At 34.1% G+C, this 20,561-nt stretch overlaps 1 protein-coding gene across 8 annotated transcripts in view; it reads right to left on the reverse strand.

The window, feature by feature from the left end:
- Nucleotides 1–20,561, reverse strand: part of LOC118200382 (adhesion molecule nephrin-like) — a 513,425-nt gene that overhangs the window by 276,891 nt on the left and 215,973 nt on the right. For 7 of the 8 annotated variants that reach the window (XM_085817484.1, XM_085817481.1, XM_085817482.1 and 4 more), the window contains one exon: nucleotides 63–263. The exons of the other annotated variant lie outside the window; for it this stretch is intronic. In XM_085817484.1, the coding sequence (XP_085673610.1) occupies nucleotides 63–263 (201 nt within the window). The remainder of the gene's footprint in view (nucleotides 1–62; nucleotides 264–20,561) is intronic. 8 annotated transcript variants of the gene reach the window in all.

Here is a 20,561-nt window from a genome sequence, read left to right on the forward strand (position 1 = left end):
ATAAGAAAGAAAAATTTTTAGGTACATTTCGAGAGTTAACAATTTAAAATTATATTACTTACGATATAAGTCAATCTGTACAGAGACTGTGTTAGGAGCCGTAATGTTGTTATTTACGGACCGGCAAGTAAGTGTTGTCAACAAGTCCGATCGTCGAGGAATGAAGGTGTAATCACTTCTTACTTGGCCATGAGCAGAAACTGGTGCACTACCTTTCAAAGGTTTATTTCCTCTCCACCATGATAGAAATGGACTTGGCTTACCTAAATATCAAGTAAACACAAATCTTTTAAATTAGAATTAACTATTACATCTAAAATAGAGATGTTCATCACAAGTAAATTTTGAAACTTTGCATCAAACTTATATGAGTACTCTTCTAATATAAAGTTGTTCATACTGTAGAGTCATCAGGTTTTGTTGAAGCAGGAAACATGAAAAATGTGCAGTGCCCTCGCCGGGGCTCAAACCCTGGAGTGAATATGGAATACGCTTGAGGTATGCTTCCAGTAATATTTAAAGGCGAAAAGATAATAAAGATATGGAAGTCCATTTCTGAATAATATTATTGCTTATTTTGCAATTAATACCATTCATTTCACAACGTTTTTGAGTACGGAATAGGAATATTTCTCTTCGAATAGCACATAACATATCCTTCAATCTACAGCTTGTTTACATGCAACATTACGAAAGAAGAATAAGATTAGAATTAGCGGAGGATATCTCATTTCAAATAATATGCTGTTGCCAGTAATGTTTACTCCAAAATATTTGGTTTTCTTTAGTTCCTTATCGAATTCATACTAAGAATGAGTAAACTTTCTCTGTGCAAAGCCACAGACTCTTCTGAAAACCTTTTAAACCAGAATTAACGTGCTTGCTGCAGAAGTATTAAAATGCAAGCCATCTTCTAAAATTTGCGCTCATCGTTTTGCCAACATTGTGATGCATGCCTTGCAGTCGTTTCTAATTTCAATTTTCTATAATCTCTTATTTTTATTTAGGTATGCCTCCTTTCTGGCCTAAAAATAATATGTTTCACAAACAATAATCAATCAACAAATGGACTGTATACCTTCACTTTTATTTCATTACACTAAGTATAAATAAGATGTCAGCGATGAGAAATAATTGATACAAAATAAGCGAGCCATTCTACATGGCTGTCACAAACACAATTCTATCAATCAATTATCTTGTTGCCACACATAAAGTTCAAAACTAAAGGAAGGAAAACAAAAATTTACGCTGTTTGCAACAATAAAATGAAGCAAACGATACTCACATAAACATCCTGGCCCTCGTGGAAATCCCAAAGGATTTCAACAGTTGGAGCATTTTAAAGCTTCTTAGTCTGTAATAAAAGATAAACATAAAAAAATAATACAAAATATTATATGCGAAGTAGTTCATAGTTTTTAGTCTGAATAGGAAGAGGACACAATTTCACAACTGGTCGTTTTATGACACCATGACCAGTTTTAATACTAACAACTCTGACTCTATGATCTGAGCCCGGATGAACAGCAATTATTCTCCCTAACCTGCATTTAAGAGGCGGAAGATTGTCTTCTTTGATGAGGACTAAGTCATTGACTTCTAAATTGTTTTGACATTTTTGCCATTTAGGTGTTTGCTGAAGTTGAGACAGGTATTCTCGACTCCATCTTTTCCAGAAGTGCTGAAAAACAAAGTCTCACATGCCATCTGTCAAGGTGATTGAAGGAACTATAATTTAGGTCTGGATCAGGTATGGCACTTAAAGACATTCCTATTAGGAAATGACCAGATGTTAATGCAGTTAAATCATTTGGATCAGCCGATGTTGGACACAATGGCCTAGAGTTGTGACAAGCCTCAACCTGCGCTATCAAGGTCTGAAATTCCGGATAGGTCAGCACAGTATCACCAGCAGTTCTTTTTAGATGTAATTTCATTGACTTTACTGCCTATTCCCATAGTCCACCAAAATGGGAAGATGATGGCGGGTTGAATATCCATTTTATTTCCTCTAAAGACAAAAATTTGTGAATTTCTTGATTTTGCTTACATTGCAAATTGACTTGCAGTTTTAGCTCTAAGTTTGCAACACGTGATACAAGATCTTACTACTTTTCGGATAGCAGATCTAGCAGCTATGATCCAAAATTGCTGTCAAATTAAAAATCGAAGATGTTCCGGTGCTGCATGCAGATATTTGACATGAAAGTGTCTAATTATGATTTCTGTCAGATTGTGTTTTGAAGGTAATAAGATTGGATGTTTTTCATTTTCTGATAGTTGCGCATTTTTCAGTGTTCCTCCTGCACGTAACACTTTGTTATCATCTAAAATTGGACACAAGCTAAGGAGGTTGCTGTTTGTAGGTAAGTCCTTTCCCAAATCCAAATATTGAATTTCTTTAGAAAAGTGAAATCGCTGTATTATTCGGACAATACAGAAAGTTGCAGCTCGAATTTCATTACTAGATAAAAAAAAGACGTATTTTTTTCTAGATATGCTACTTTAGAACTCGATATGAATCTTAATATCCAAGCAAATATGCGTTGTAACTTTGGAAATGAAGATATATTTGATATAATAGCAAGTTCCTGTACAGGTTCAGAAACTACAAATGAGACTGTTTTACGTGCATCTGGTAATGCCTCTTCATCTATAAGAATATTTTAGACAAGGCAATCTCACTGCACTTTAACCAAGAAGGACCATTCCACCACAATTGATGAGATAGTAGTTCTGTAGGAAATAACCCACGTGAAGCACTGGATCAGCTGGATTTTCTTTTCCATCAACATGACTCCAGTTCTCAGGTGGTAAGATGGATTGTATTTCAGAAACTCTATTGGATACGAATACTTGCCATTTTTTAGGATCTGACCTTAGCCATGACAACACGATTTGTGAATCACTCCAAGCTTGCACTAAATCAAACTAATGCAGCTTTTACAGACTGAATCAAGCGTGCTAATAACACTGCTGCACATAATTCCAGTCTTGGAATCGTAATAGATTTTAATGATGCTACATGAGTTTTAGCTGTTACAAGTTTAACATTAATGTCAGAGTTATTGTAAGTTTTGATATAAATAACTGCTGCATAACCCCTTTCAGACGCATCACAAAATCCGTGAAGTTCACATCGAAAATAATCAGGTAGCAGAATTTTCCTAGGTATATTTATAGAATTCAAAAGTTTAACTTCTCTACATAGATTTCTCCAATTTCGATCAATCTCTTCTGTTACAGGATCGTCCCATGATAATTGTAATTTCCACAATTGCTGAAGGATCATTTTAGCGAGAATTACAAGCGGAGCTATCCACCCCAATGGATCGAATAGCTTTGCTACGAATGACAAAATAATCCTTTTAGTCGGAACACTTTGATACTCTATTACACCGATATTACATTTGAATTCATCATTGCCCGGATGCCATTCCAATCCCAGAACTTTCAATGGTTTGTCTTCTATTACACGATGAATATTGTCACTATCTGTGTTTGTTAAGCCAGAGGTTTTTAACAATGACGGTTCATTTGTCGACCATTTGTGAAGCTCAAAGCCACCCCTTTTTAGCTGTTGTTCCAATTCGTCTATCAATGCAATACCTTCCGAATTCTCTTTTACACCAGTTAACATATCAGCAACATAAAAATCTCTTAAAACTACATTCTTTGCCTTTGGAAAGTTCAGTCCTTCATCAATCGCTAACTGACTCAAAACTTTGGTTGCAAGATATGGAGCAGCTGCAGTTCCATATGTAACTGTTTTCCAAACGACAAACTTGTATTTGTTTATACGGGCTATCTCTCCATAATATTCTCTGAAAACCTCTATCTTTTTCATGAATCTTTATCTGTCTGTACATCATTTTAATATCAGCGGTTATTGTAATGTTATGAAGTCTAAATCTTAGTAAAATACAAATTAAGTCATCTTGTATTTTTGGGCCTATCATTAGTGTATCATTTAAAGAAACACCTGTGGTTGTTTTAGCGCTCGCATCGAAAACAACTCTCAATTTTGTTGTTAAGCTAGAGTCCTTCAACACAAAGTGATGTGGGATATAATAGTGTTTATTCTCTAATTCATAATCTGCATCTGGCACTAATTCTACGTGTTTTCTTTCTGGCATTCTTTCATAAACTGAATATACTGTTTGTAAATTTCTTTCATAGATAACAGCCTCTTCTCCAAGTATTGAAACCTTCTGTGCGCCATTTCACGGGAGTCACCTAGAATATCTCCATTATGTTTGAATGGTAATGCAACTGAATAACGACCTGATGTGTCTCTAAAATGCGAGTTTTTAAAATGTTCTTCACAAAGTTTTTCTTCATTTGTTAAAGGTTGTACATTTGGAAACTTTTCTAACTTCCAGAAAGAATTTACTAACTCATCTGTGTTTGTATTCAAATGATTTACATATACTGGCTCAAAATTTGTAGATTCAAAATTTGCAGTACCGAAATTATCCATCCCAACCTCGAATTTAGAGCAAATGGTAGATCAGGACCACTTTTGACAATTTCTCCCGTCATTAAATGCAGAAATACATTTACTCCAAATAAAATGTCAACTGGTTGTGACTTGTAAAATAATGGATCAGCTAATTGTAAATCACTGAAGTTATCGAATATGCTTGATGGAAAAGATACATAGGGAATGTTTTCTGTCACCTTGTCCAGTACAAACGCTGATGTTGATACACGAATATCACTTTTAAAATGAGAAGTGAATACTAAATCGACTTCCCCATTACTTATAGTATTAAATTCTCCTAGACATGATACAGAAATGGAAATATCTTTCACTCGTAATCCTAATTTCTTCACACAATCCCTTGAAATAAATGATCTCTGAGATCCAGTGTCACATAAACATCTACACTTCACAAATTGTTGCTTAGAATTTTGAACTTTTATTAAAGCAGTACACAATAAAATGTGACTGGTTTGATTACCTTTTGCATTCGAATCATAATGAGAGGCACAAACAGTGGCTGAAACGTCCTTAGGTCTCGTTAATTCATCTCTTTTAGGGATAGATTGCGTAGGCGGAGATATACTGTTTAACTGAGTTTTATTCTTTGAATTATTTACAGTGTGAAAAATACTGTGATGCTTCTTAAAGCAATGTCGACATGTATTTAAACTCTTGCATTTTTTGACCAAGTGCATATTAGATAAACAATTAAAACAGTAACGATTAGATTTTACAAATTCTATCCTTTGTTGAACCGATAAATTTAGAAATTTCGAACATTTGGCCAAACTATGATCTTTTTTACAATAACCACAACCCAAAGTAGCAACCAGAACATTATTCTTATTTTGAAACACAGATTTAGGTACCTTATTACTTGTTGATTTGCTATTTTGAAGTGTTCTTGCATAGTTTTTTAGGAATTCAATTTAAAGTCGTAAGTTTTGGAATCTCATTAGATTTTAACTGACGTTCCCACCATAATTTTGTAGAAGGGTCTAATTTTTGCAAAATTAAATAAGTCATTAAAGTGTCACCAAAATTATCAATGGTTTGATTCAATACTTCTAAAGAACGAATTACTTCATTAACATTGTCAACTAAATTTAAAATAGCAAATGCTGATTCATTTTGAATAGTTGGTAAGCTTAGAAAACGTTTAATATATGCAAACATTTGTTCTCTCTTATTTGAATATCTTTCGTCTAACAGATCCCATGCTATTTCAAAATTACAATCCGAAATTTGAATGGTTTGAATAATGCGATATGCTTCACCTTTCAACGAAGCCTTCAAATACTGCAATTTTTGAGCATTAGATAAATTTGTATAATTTCTTACACAAGCACTGAAAAGATCTTTAAAAGCTATCCATTCTGTAATATTACCACCAAAAGTCGGTAATGTTAACTTGGGTAATTTAATATTGTCAAGAACCTGTTCTGAAATTACACTATTAGAATTATTTTTACTATTTTGATTTTTTAATATTTTTTCACCTTTAAATTTCCACAAATATATTTTATCTGTGTACTCCTGAACATTATCTATTTCGTTTTCTAATTCTTTAGTATATAAATAGAAAGTAATTAAACTTTCGATTTCAGAATCAAGCTTCCTTAACTCAGTTTCCTTTTGTGTCAATAATTCGACACATTCCTCTAGTTCTATTAAATTAATTTCATCTACAGTTAAAATAGTTTCAATTTTCTTTACATAATTAGTAACATTTCTGCGTAAAACCGTTCTTTTTGTTTTAAAAGTTATAAGTTCACTCATAATTGATCAATTCAAAAACAGAAATTGTTCTTAAATCACTTAAAACAATTATTAAATCGAAATCGAAACACTTTCCTATGCTGTATTACAACAGTGTCCTTAAAATCAGTTATAAACGAACTTTTAGTAGAATATAAATGTTTAAAATCTACTTACCTCACAAAGTGGAATAATGTTTCATTAACCATATACATATTTGCGTTGTTACAATGCGCTTACAACAGTCACTATCTTCACTAGCACTCCGGTTAGACTTTTGACCAACACTAATGATCTTTACTTAATATGTTTCACAAATAATAATCAATCAACAAATGGATTGTATTCCTTCACTTTTATTTTATTACACTAATTATAAATAAGATGTCAGCGATGAGGAATAATTGATACAAAATAAGCGAGCCATTCTACAATGCTGTAACAAACACAATTCTATCAATCAATTATCTTGTTTCCACACATAAAGTTTAAAACTAAAGGAAGAAAACAAAAGAAATTTACACTGTTTGCAACAATAAAATGAAGCAAACGATACTCACATAAACAAATAGTAACTACTCTAATAGGCGTCATTGCAAAATTAATGCATGTTATATAATTCCTACAGAACACTAATGACCCAGACTTTTATATAAACGCTTCGGGCAGTGATCACTTAAATTTCTAACAGAAACGTTTCGTTAACGAACGGGAAGTAACACGATAACTGAAACTAAATCACTGTGAACTCAACTTCTCCCTGGATTCTCTGCTGTGAACTCGCTGCTGCCTACTGCTGATTCCCCCTTAAAAAATGCTTGTTATAACGATGTATGAAAACCCCAAATCTGATGAAGAATGAGTGCATGTTCCGCCCTTTGCAGTATGTAAATAAAATTATGAATGTGCCTCTCAAGAGCAAAGGAATATTTGACCGGTCATGTTTAAAAGTATTTCAGTCTTCTTTTCTAAATTATTACACACACATGTTAAGTATATATATATATATATATGCCATGCCTATTTCAGTGTCGTGGCCAGCTGCACTAGTTTGCGCTGTTAAAAATCCATAGTTCGATCGAGGTGGTCCTACGGATTCTCTGGTGAGTTTAAGTCTAGGTAATTTGGTGGACAGGATATTAAGGTAAAATCTTCCTGGTGCCCTTCGAACCATGGACATACACTGCGAGCTGTATGACACGTCGCACTGTCTTGCCGTTAAATGAAATAGTGCTGAGGAAATACAATCTGCTGGTAAGGGTGGACATGTACCACAAGAACAGATGCGTAGTTCTATTTATCTATCGTACCTTCCGCAATGATGAATGGACACCCCCCGAAAACATTCTCCAGACCACAATTCTTCCTCCTCCAGCTTGGAGTCCGGCCTTCGTCGCCGATGAACAGCAGTCAGCATAGGTGCATAACCAGGCATCAGCTGAGGACACCCATGCACAGTAACGCTCACTGAAGTGTTATTCAGGACATATTTTTGGTAGCCCCTTGGTTCATCTGGGGGATCAGTTGCTTAACAGTGGCACATCTATTCGCCCAAAAGAGTTTGCGCATTCGTCTTTTCACCTCTGTCTTTTGTGTCCCGTGGTGCACCATATTTGCCACATCGCTGAATTTGGATAGAGACTTTTGCCATGCACGGTATACTTTCACCGCACCGGCAAGTGAACACTTTACAAAATCAGACACTTCGGAAATGCTTTTACCCTTGGCAGAGAAGCCAATGATCATGTCCTTTCGGACTTCGGATAAATCTCTCCGTTTCTCCATTACGCCAACGACTGAAATGTTTTCCGCTTCCTTCGGACACACTTTATGTTTCTTCCACTGTTAGCGCTGTCACCTAACTTCTGTGATTGGTCATATAAGATTAAGCCGAAATTAGACGGTAGTCATATTAATGTGACTGGGCTGTGTATATACGGACTTTTGTCTGTAAAATATATATGTGTGCATACATATATAATTATTTGTATGTGTGATATTATGCTTATATATCTATACAAATATAAGTCAAATGCATGTAACAATATATATATATATATATATATATATTACAGCCAAAGCCAGAATTTTAAAATTTCGAGAATAACGTGTATTCAACAACCAAATATCTAAAATCTGAAATATTTAACAACTATTCGTTATTTCGGCTTTGGACTACAGATTTGTGAAACACAAAACAGAACACCAACAGAAGCTGGCCAAGTTCAGAAATCACCTTTCTTTGGATTTAATGATGTTTTTGTTACTTATGCTCACTTGTCTGACAGTAGCATTACCCCAAGCCACTATATGCCTCGTGACAAGGACCGAAACGCCGTTGCATGAAACTCCGACCAAAGGTTCTACACCAATCAGAGTTCGTGACAAGGACCGCAAGCTGTCGTTGTTACGTAGTTAACAGCCTTAAGCACCGTCCCGGTGACTGTGCAATTTAGCTCAGTTCTGTCTCCAATTTAATGGAGACCACCCAGTGGAATAGGGTCCTCCATCCCCTCTCCCCTTCCACCAAACCACACGAGAGGACTTTCGGCTCGCAGCAGCTTTAGAGAGCCGTCATTCTGCACCGACACTATACATTTACAAACATCAATGCCTTCTCCTGGATTCGAACCTAGGCCCTTCAGCACGGCAGTCAGTGACGGTAACCACTACACCAGTTGGGCGGCGGATTTAATGATACATCAAGAAACTGCTGTCTTTGACGGATGAAAGGTGCATTTCCTATTTAAAGATTCAGTTTTTTAAATCTGCATATTTTAAGGAAGTGATTATCTATTCATAAGTGACTTTAGTGATTATCTATTCATAAGCTATTCAAAGCTATTTCTCCCGCCTTCTTAGCTTGCTTTCGTGGTGTAGTGGTCTGCATGCTGAGCGCATATTCTAGAGGTCCGTGGTTTGATGCCTGGCGAAGGCTTTGCTCATTTTTATGACTCCTGCTTCCAAAAAATACTAATGTCTCTACAGTGGCGTCCAAACTAAAAGGGTGGTGGATGGTGATTCTCACACCCAGGAATTGGCGATTGGGTCCCCTAAAAACCCCAGTCTCCCTTTAAAAGGAAGAACGTATAAGGCATTTCTCCCGCCTTCTTAGAATGCCTTCGTAGTGTAGTGGTCTGCACGCATTTTCCAGAGGTTTGTGGTTCGATTCCTGGCGAAGACGTTGCTCATTTTTCACATCTCCTGCTTCCAAAAAGTCCTAATGTCTCTACAAAGTCAAGAGTGACTATGAACTTAACGGTAATCAGTGTATTATGATTTAATTTTAACAATCTGCTTAAATTTATTGCATTGCTACACGGCGGTGACATACGTTTCTAACACTAATACCAATATACATTGGACAAAGTGACCAGTCTGTAAACATACCAGAGGCAATTACTTTGGCAGCGCCTTTTTTCAGTTTATATTTTTCTAAAAATCAATCTGAAAGTACTGCACCACGATGCATAGGTAAAATACTGTTTGACACCAGTACGTACATTTCAACACGTAGGTGATCAGCAAGCTCGACAGTCATCAGCGAACTTATTTAATTTTACTGCATTTCCCTACAGATTGATTGCCTGTTCTCCCTACACACTGAGTGCCAGTGAAACTGTTAGCACTAATGAACAGAGTTTTGTTCATTTCATTGGAGGCAAGTATTAAATAATAGATAATCTTTTATCTTATTATAACAGAGAATTCTTTCTAGAAATGCAAAGTTTAAAATTTATCCGAATTTTATTTACTTTCAATTTGTCCAAGAAATTGAAAAAATAGTTTTTAAGCCTTTTATGTCCAATGGAATTTCTAAAAATCGTCTAATTGAGTTTGATCGCATAAAGTTCCAAATTGCATACTAATTGGAAGGATAATCTATCTGGAGAATTGAAAAACTTAGCTCTTTTTTTTCGGGGGGGGGAGAGGTTGGCCAGATACGTATTCACAACAATTCAAGGGGGAAACTATTATTTTTCTTTTTTAACGTATTTTACCTTAAATAGCTCATTTAATTGTAAAGGATAAAATAATGACAAACAGGAAGATTTTAATTTAATCTGTCTAATTAAATTTGATCTAATTGGCTTTTAATCTTTTGCTTCATCTCTGACTTTTCCTGAAGATGCAAATTAGTAGTGGGCGCACGAAAGTTATGAATGCAGAAATGAAAGTTACGCTCGCCCAGAGATCTTGTGAAAGTTCGTGGTGCTGCGTGTCATTTCAGCCCTTCTTGACTGAAATTACCTTCGGCTGGTTGAATTTTGGGATAAATTAAGTTTAACTTTTCTACTTGTTGATGAGAATTCTAGTTTAAATCAGTAAGAATCGTGGGCGTAGTTTTGTTAATTTATGAAAGCACGAAAGCTTCTAGTATTAATGTGTTAATTTATATTTAGAATGTGTAATGTCTCTTTGATTCTTTTGTCCTACCATAATAACAGATGCTTATAAAGTTCTTCAGTTTTACATTAAATTTGAGTACTTTTCAAAGCAAAACTTGGCAGTAGACCTGATTGCTAACCTTAGTTTGGAGTTAGAAAAGTAATTTTGTTGTTAAGTATCATCTACATCTCTACAAATTAAGCAAAGGTATGACGATTTATTCTCGAGAATTAAAAAGAAACTGACATATAACAGATGAAATCTGATACGTCCAGCACATGACCTCCCACCCATTCCAGCTTCAGACATGCAACAGAGCGAAATAGCATACACATTCCTTCTCATGCCTTGATTTGAAAATCACATAGATTTTAATATATCCTCTGGTCATGTAGTGTTCCTGATTCAAAAATGAATTACCTAACAATCATAAAATTATTAAAAGCAACATATCTTTAGAATTTCCTATAGGGTGTTAACGATTTACATTTCTATTTCAGTCTTTTCGCAGTTTATGATATCAATGTTTAGTTTCCTTAAGCATCACTTTCTTCGCATTTTCGCTGCATAAAATTCATCAAAACTACAAAATCTTTAAAATCAGCATATTCATAGGATTCGCAACAGAGTTTTAATTGTTTCCATAATTTTTTTTTATATTTGTATTCTTATACATCTTATATATTCTTATTCTTTGTATATTTTGTATTTGTATATTATTTTATATAACATTTTTATATATGTGTCATGTTATTTATTTAAAAATAATATATAACGATGTCAGTTGATAGTAGCCTCCTTCTATTTGAAAAGTGATTAACACACTTTACACTTAAGTGTAAAGTGTGTTAATACACTTAAGAGGCTAATACACACAAGTGTTTCATAACGAGACTTCATCATAATAATTAGTTTTTTCTCGTGGCATTTGACATAATGCCGAAAACCCATTTAATGCTTACAAATATAATATGTTATTCTCCATCACATACCTATTTTAAATATCAAATTTGACAAGTTTCAAATTATCTCTTAAAATATCACTTTACTAAAGTCTGCTGAGAGCTTCAAGTATAGTATCTAGTTTATCAGTTTTAGATAAAATTTAATATGGTCTTCTGATTGATATAAAAGTATTAAATATTAAAGTTGGAAAGCTTTGGATAATATTTTAATATAGTTTTACACGAGTAAACTACCACTTTTTTCAAGTAAAATACCTAGATTTTTCATTAAAAAATATTAGGTGCTTCCGGCAAAATTTCACTTCTGCCGCAAAGTACCACTTCCAGTTGACCAGTTTTAGCCAAAATTTAATGTTGTTAAGATACAATAACACGCCGAACAAATATTAATTTAGAAGTCAAACAACAAAAAAATCAGAGGTATATTTTCAAATCTTCACAGGACTAGTTATGATGGTTTTACCGAATCATCATCTTCAGCTGCAAAAGCGCAAATGGATGATGAAATTTTGAAGCTGAGGAAGCCACCATTCTTAGCTGAGGATGATGGTTCGGTAAAACCACCGAACCCAATCCTGTGAAAATATAACGCTGAGAGTCCGGGTGTGATCGTTGTGGTGTGGGATTACAGCAGAAATGATGATAAAGAAGAATTTAAATTTATAGTTCCCTATCTTTATTCACTTAAAATGGCAGATCACTATTCTTTTAGATTCTCCAAAATTACATATCCAGTTATGATTTAACTTAAAAGAAGGTTAAATTTAAGCTTTCGTCGTCATAACTATTCTAACAAAGGGAAGAAGAAGGGACAGAGCAGCGCAAGGTTTTATAGCAGCGATGGCAGGCAGCAATTTGACGAAAATGGCGCTAACTCTACATTTATACTAGCAATTACCGCGGAATACCAGAATGTTCTCGAAAGTACTGGTCTAGGAGGGAAATCCTGAAATTGCGGAAAGTTAATTAGAAGTTGCCTGTTCGCGTAGAGCAAAGCCATCGTATGACGTCACGAAAAAATCTCTTTTGAATCCAATTTAAATTCATTAGTGTTGTAATCACGAAAATTTCCAGGTATCATATTTCAACGAAAATATCCTTTTTGATTGCCATCGAATACACTTCAACGACGTTTTTGTAATAATGGAATTTTAATATAATTTTTGTAATAATGTAATTTTAAGTTACTATCCATTAACAGTACACCATCGCTAAACATTGCGAAGGAAATACATTGCCCATCGTAAATATACCCAGGCTAACTAAGTATGAAAGCTGAATGAAGATTCTTTTAAAATTACCTCTGCATATACATTTATTCTCTAAACTTCGCGTACATAATTCACTTAAAGTGCAGAATAAAATAATAACATTCTGATGTAACGAAACTACAACAGTATGTCCCCAAATCCATTTAAATACTTTAGTTTTCACATGAGTTATCCATTCATGCATTCATATCGCTGTTCTAAACGAATCTTTTGAAGTCTTCTTCTCAAATGTCGCAAATTTAATAAGAAACTAATGAGCTCTACGCATCGATCGGAGCATATCGGTCGCAATTCGATATATTTCTAATGTTAAATCAAAAATGAGATTACATTCCCATTTTCACAAATATTATCTGATTTATTTTTTCTTTTCGCTGTTTTGCCCTTAATTTCATTGCTTCGTATTCGATTCAATTTCATTTATAACTCTTACATCTTATTTGAAGGAGAATTATGTATTGTTATCGGTTAATATTGCCTGGCATTTCTTCGTCTTTCAGCAAGAATGAAAAATGAGTGACCAATATTTCATCTTTCCGTTTCTCTTTTATGCATTTACATCTATTTTATGCCGACATTTTAATATAATATTTATTTTGCAGAGTTTCTGAAAATTCCGCTAATATTTAAAATCTTTTTATTTTTTTTCTATAATTCTTCATTTTATATGGTTTTATTTAATTTCTCTAATATTTATTTTTATTTTACTTAAGACATCCTTTCCTATACGTTCTTGTTTTCTTACCTACGTTTTCCTGCCAAAACGAGTTTTCAGTTTCACGCTTTAAAATAAGGCAAAATGCAAAATAAGAGCAAAATGCCTTTTCAAAATAAGGCAGAAGCTACTATTTAAACTGAGGTCTGAGTTACTTCAACTAGAGATAGTGACAGAGATCATGTTCTGCCTTTCGGCCACGTTGTTGCTATGAGTTAACCTCACTCGTTTACGGCCGTGTTTTATTACTTTTCTGTTAATCTACCTCGGTATTTTTAGATAACAACCAAATGCGCGGTAACAAATCTGTGCAAATTAGCTTGTTTAGTTTACTTGGCCTTTACTTTAATTTCGAATTTGCTATTTTAAATTCAAGTCCAAAGTGTTGGCTTGTTGAACACCCAAGATAAGCCATCTATGAATATATTTGAGTTTAAATAAAAGGATATTTTAACCCTCCTTCGGAGCTGTTATTTACGCAACAATAAATTAGGGTATAATCACTACTCACACCTCAGTCCTAAAAGGTTCTAGCAGTTAAAGGGCTATATTTAAGTTAGAACATTACAACTTAAACTAGGTTCTGGCAGTTAAAGGACTTTGTTTAAGTTAGAACATAACAACTTAAACAATCTTCCGCAAAAATACCCGGTTTATTTTGCTCAAAATGCCTTAAAGCTTGCTTTTCCGTAGTCAACTAATCTAACCCATAACGGAGCTATTCAAATTAGCAGCTAAACAAAGGAAAATGTCAAGAATATATGTTAGTGTACTTGCTCGTATGGGTTTCGAAGTTGCGGTTTTCACTGCACTCATATTACCATCACTCAAGCTGGATTAACGGTGTAGTTTGTTGAATTTAATTTGCTACTTACAACGGTAAATGCGATGAAAAAATGAGTTATATGTTAGTTCTAAGTACGAGTTTTCTGGATATAAAGGTTAGTTGGAATGCTACTAGAGTCATAACAGTAATTAAACTATGTAGCTGCAACAGAAAACGCTATAGCATTTTATTTTGTTCTATACATGGTCTCTCTCTCTTTCTCTCTCTCTCTCTCTCTATATATATATATATGTATGTATATATATTACATATCTTTTTATTTCACATATCAGCTTTTATTCCTAAGCCACAGACTTATACAGCAGAGTATACATAAATCTTTTGACAGAAAAAAAAAACACGTGAAAATGTCAGAAGAAATAAAAAGCTTAATGGTTTCCTACTTGAAAAAGTATGTACCAAAGCCGCTTAACTTTTTTTCGTCTGGTAGCTGGGAAGATGCATTACTGGCGTCAATTATGGCTATGGTTAACATGGGTCTAAAAGTGACAACTTGCGATATATTAGGCTGATTTCATTAGTAGTTTAAGACTAGCATTGGTGCTTTAACGGGTTAATGTATCTCGTTAATTCTCCTTACTTGTTCGATGTCAAGGAGAGCGGTTTCTTAAATGCACCCGTACAGAGATCTCCCTACTCCAGGTTTAAAGGGAATTTTGAAAATGTAAAAAAGGACATTAATGTATAGCCAGCGAATCTTCTAACTTTGTTGCAAATATATGCCTTTTAGAATTCCGTTTAAAAGTGTAGATATGATATTAATTTTCATATATCCTTACGTTAATTATAATTAATGACATTTATATACTGAAAGCTCTAGCATCCTGTAGCTGGAGAATGCCGCACTTTCAAGATAGGGCTGAAGTGCTTGAAGCTAATTACTTATCAATTTGTCCTTGATGTAATTAATATATGACCAAATGATAATACCATAAGAAACAGACAGCATAATGTATAATATCAAATAAAAAGAACTCATACAAATTTAAAATAAAAAGTAGTTTCACCTTAATTAGTGTTATGAAGTGTATTTACGCAAATCAAGCAGTATTTAGAATTGGAAATGTAAATAAAAATGCAGTTGCAAAATAAATTACAAGTAAAGTGTAGAAGACTTTTCATGAACAAAAAATTTAGAATAGTTTTAAATTATTAGAACTCTAAAACGTTCATATGTCACTTTTCAGAATATATTAATTTTTCAGGTATTATTCTGAGCATTGTCGGGTAATGTTGTTAATGATTCTTCTAATAGTGTTCAAAATAAATAATAAATAATCAGTATACTAAAATTTAATTCAATAATTTTTCATAGTTAAGCTGTTATGTCATTTACCCTAAAAATATAATTAACATGAATACATGATTTAATCTGGAATGAATCTGATGAGTAAACGTAATAGTTCATCTCTCTATACGCTAAAATATATCATCTTGAAATGCGATGAACACAAACGCTGAAAAAGTGTATTATTCATCTTAATTCTTTTGTTTTATGACCACTTGTGTCCTAGCTATTCAACACCCCTTGATTTTTAAATTTGTATGTTTATACTCAGTTGATCGATTCACCATTTCAATGAAAACAATCTGGGAAGCATTTACACAGCTAAAATCTTTATAAATGTGAATTCTAAATCTTTCCTAAACTGAAGTTCTAATAAGCCTTTAATTTTAATAACAGTAATAACTCAATTCTTCGCAAGGATCTTCCTGCTTCAAAATGATTCAGCTAAATGGTATATTTTATGTACTTTTAAAGTCTTTGATTGAGAAATAAGCAAGTTCTTTATATCAATTATTTTAAACAAAAAACTATTTTAAATGTAAAGCTAAAAGAATATGGGAGGTATTTGTTAATTAAGCAATTATTATAATTTTGAAAATTATTATAATTTCTCTTTTCCTTATTCTTCGCCAGAATGCAAATTACTTTTGAGCGTACTTATGATTAGGATTTTGAATCTTAGGAAAGTGCGTCTCGCTGTTAGTATTTCTCTCCAGCTCTGTTTCGATTTAATATTCCGGCTTTAGCGGTTTCGAGCACCGGAGTTAATTGCGCGCCTCTCTTGAGACAGCTCATTCTGTTGCATATATAGTCTTAGACTGTGTTATCAACGTTTGAAAAAGTTAGTTCGACAACGTTAAGTTCTAATATGACCACAAGTGTTGATTCCGTTTGTAAGCATACGTTGAGCCATTATGTTGAATTCAAGATCAAAATAACATTTAAGCCTCCTTCAGTATTTTGTAAGTATTTAAGACGTAAGGATAATTTGCTTTCTATCTGGTAGGGTCGGCAGGAATTTTACTAGCTCTAGTTGCAATAGTATCCTTACAAATTTATAGATAATTAAGCAGGTAAACGAGGAAATTGCTCAACTGACAAAACAAAATTAAAAGTGGAATAAAACCTTTTTGAATTATACCTTAAAATCAGATATGTTTCTCCTTAGAAATTTATGTTCATTCATATAAAAAGAAAGTTGTGGAAGCATTATAATTTGAATTCTAGCTTTGCTACTTTTTAAGGTTTCAGGTTCTATTATATAAAACTGTAAATATACCTAGTCTAATTATCAATTATGTATTAATTATTATACTTATTTAATTTGGGTGACTACCATTGTTCATGCGATGCGTGCGTTGTTATACAACAATTTCAAATTAACTAGAAGTGGACTGTACTAAATATTTTATTCGACAACTTTAATCAAATGCGTGTCATCTTTCAAGCGATGACTTACTACTAACAACAACAAAAAAATAAAACTGAGTAAGCATTTACAGGGTTGCTGTAATGAACATCTGCGCCATGCAAGGCGCCAAGAAGAGAAAAAATGACGTAATCTTACAGTTAAATAGTCTTAATGACTTAACATACCCCCCGGCATTGAAGGGTTACTTCAATAATTTCGTGCGATAATACTCATAATAACCTACAAAATTGTACAATTACTACCTTATACAATAAAGCAATACGAATAATATCTCTTAATTCAATATAATAATATTCAATTTTCAATAAAAATTTTATACACAATACAATGTACAATACAAGTTTTATAATAATAAGCTAACACTTAACTAACTTAGGAAGCTTCTTCTTGGGGTAAAATTGCAATTTTTGTAATTCCACGTTTAATGATGCCCTTTGCTGTCTGTATTTCTACTACTCTAACCTTACCGTCAACTCCAGGAAAAATTCTTGTAATGCGCCCTAACACCCATCTACAGACAGGAAGCTCATCCTCCTTAACTAGTACTAGCATACCTATTTTAATATTCGTTTGTTCTACCTTCCATTTTGAACGCTGTTGTAGTGTGTTTAAATAGTCCCTATGCCAACGATTCCATATCAACTGGACAAATCTGGTAGTTCGTTTCCATCTTGAGAGTCTGTTTTCAGGTATATCAATTAATTCGGGTTCTACTATAGCATTCAAGGGTCTTCCAATGAGAAAATGACCGGGTGTTAATGCCTCTAAATCATTTACATCGGAAGATAAGAGAGTAATAGGGCGAGAATTTAAAACAGACTCTATCTGAGTTACTACAGTTAATAACTCCTCGAAAGTCAACCTTGCATTACCTACAATCCGCTTTAAGTGATATTTCACGGATTTTATTCCAGATTCCCATAGTCCACCAAAATTAGGTGCCCGTGGGGGAATAAACTTCCATACTATTCCTTCTTCACCTAAATAATCTGCTAATTTTTTGTCAGGATTTCTAATTAAATTGTTAATTCTTTGCAATTCGGCATTCGCGCCAACGAAGTTTTTTGCGTTGTCTGAGAAAATGATTGAGCATTTTCCGCGCCTAGCAATAAATCTCTTTAAGGTGGCAATAAATGCGTCAGTGGTGAGATCACTCACTAGTTCGAGATGCACTGCCTTTGTTATAAGGCAAATGAAAAGAGCTAAATATACCTTATGAAGAGTTCCTTTCCTCTGTCCCTTGTACCTAATAAAAAATGGACCGCAAAAATCGGTGCCGACATGATTAAAGGGTGAGCTTGGATTTACGCGCTCTGCAGGTAATGACCCCATAATTTGTTCGATAGTGACTGGTTTATTTTTACTACAAATTATACATTCATGGGTAATCTTTCTAGTTAAATTCCTACCTTGTAATGGCCAAAATTTCTGTCTCATAAAACACAATAATGCTTGCGAACCTACGTGTAAATATTTCTGATGATAATGCTCAGCAATCAGCTTAGTTAGTTTGCATTTAACAGGCAAAATTATTTGATGTTTTTGTGAAAACATTACATTGGCCCCTTGTAATCGGCCTCCTACTCTCATTACATTATTTGCATCCAAAAAAGGGTTCAAAGAAAGTAAATTACTTTTATTATTAACGGGTTTACCTTGTGCGAGGGAGTTGTAATCTGAATAAAAACTACATTTTTGAACCTCTCTTACTAAAAAGGATTCTGCCTCATTTAACTCCTTTGAACTTACTCCTCCTGTTCTTCTCTGTGCTCCTTTCTGTTTTGCACACCTAGAGTTCCAAATGAACCTGAAAATATAACTAACAACACGTAATAATTTTAAATAATTGTTAGTGATATCTAGGACATTATCAATAAAATTTGAAGGCAAAGTGCATAAACAAGCAATGTCAGTTCTTTTTCTCAGTTCATTAGAAAATGTCTCTGTTTTTTCTAATTGTTCAAAGTCAATGTTCTTTTTAGGTATGACACCTTTCCACCACAGATCAGCATCATGCAGCTTGTCAAAATTCAGTCCTCGGGAAATAAGGTCTGCCGGGTTCTCCTTTGAACGCACATAATTCCAATGGCATGTATGTGTTAGCTCTTCGATCTGCAACACTCGATTAGCAACAAAAGGTTTTAGTACATGCGGGGCATTCTGAAGCCATGCTAACACTATGGTTGAGTCACACCACAGACATATTTTACTGATGTCCAATTTCAATAAAGGCACCACCTTTGCAACAAGCTGTGCTAGCAGTACAGCTGCGCAGAGTTCCAGTCGAGGTACTGTCAGCGGTTTTAGTGGAGCTACTCTGGACTTGCTGCAAAGCAAATGTGAAGATAAATTATTGTCACTTCTACAGCGTAAATAGATGGCTACTCCGTATGCGTGTTCTGATGCATCTGAAAATCCATGAATTTGTATATCAGAAAAACTATCCTGTAAAACATATCTACTGACTTTCAAATTGTTGATAGATTGCATTGAATCAATAAAAAGTTGCCAATCCTTAATTATCCTTTCGGGTAGCGGATCGTTCCAATCAAGCTTCAATAACCAAAGTCTTTGGATGAAGATTTTTGCTTTTGTTATCCCTGGACCAAGCAGTCCTAATGGATCATAAATGCGAGCAATATCAGACAACACTGTTCTCTTTGTGTAAGTAGTTGGTTTCTTGATCGTTGATTTGTACGAAAAACAATCTATCTTTGGATTCCATAATAATACTAAAGTTTTGATGCTCTGATCGTCATCGAAATTACTGAAAGAATATTCCTCTTGTCCATCCGGAAACTGCAAAAGATCAGGATGATTAGCACACCATCTGTGCAGACGCATTCCTCCACGTGATAATAGGTTAATCAATTGCGACTGTAATTCTTTAGCCTCTATTAGAGTATGGGTTCCTGTGAGTACGTCATCGACATAAAAATCCCTTTGTACTATTGGCGCTGCTAACGAAAAATTATTTTTCTCGTCTTCTGCTAATTGATTAAGTGTGCGTGTTGCTAGATATGGTGCGTTGGAAGTACCGTAAGTTATAGTCTTCAGTCTATAGACCTTAACTGGTTCTTCTTCACTACTCTTCCATAAGATGCGTAATAAATCTCTTTGATGTTCTTTAATCAAAATCTGACGATACATTTTTACAATGTCTGCTGTGAAGGCAATTTTATGCGTTCGAAATCTGCAAATAATATCAAATAGTTCGTCTTGAACTAACCCTCCATTCAGCAGAATATCGTTTAACGAAATTCCAGTAGTCGTAGGAGCAGTGGCATCGAACACTACCCTAAGTTTAGTGCGAGGTTTCTCGGGCCTGAAAACCCCATGGTGAGGAAGATAATATGAGAAACTAGAGCTATCCCCTTCATCAATTTCTTCGGAATGGCCTAATTCAT

Source organism: Stegodyphus dumicola, chromosome 5 (assembly GCF_044657685.1).
Source record: "Stegodyphus dumicola isolate Sdum_Otavi_A_Nest chromosome 5, ASM4465768v1".
NCBI lineage: Eukaryota > Metazoa > Arthropoda > Arachnida > Araneae > Eresidae > Stegodyphus > Stegodyphus dumicola.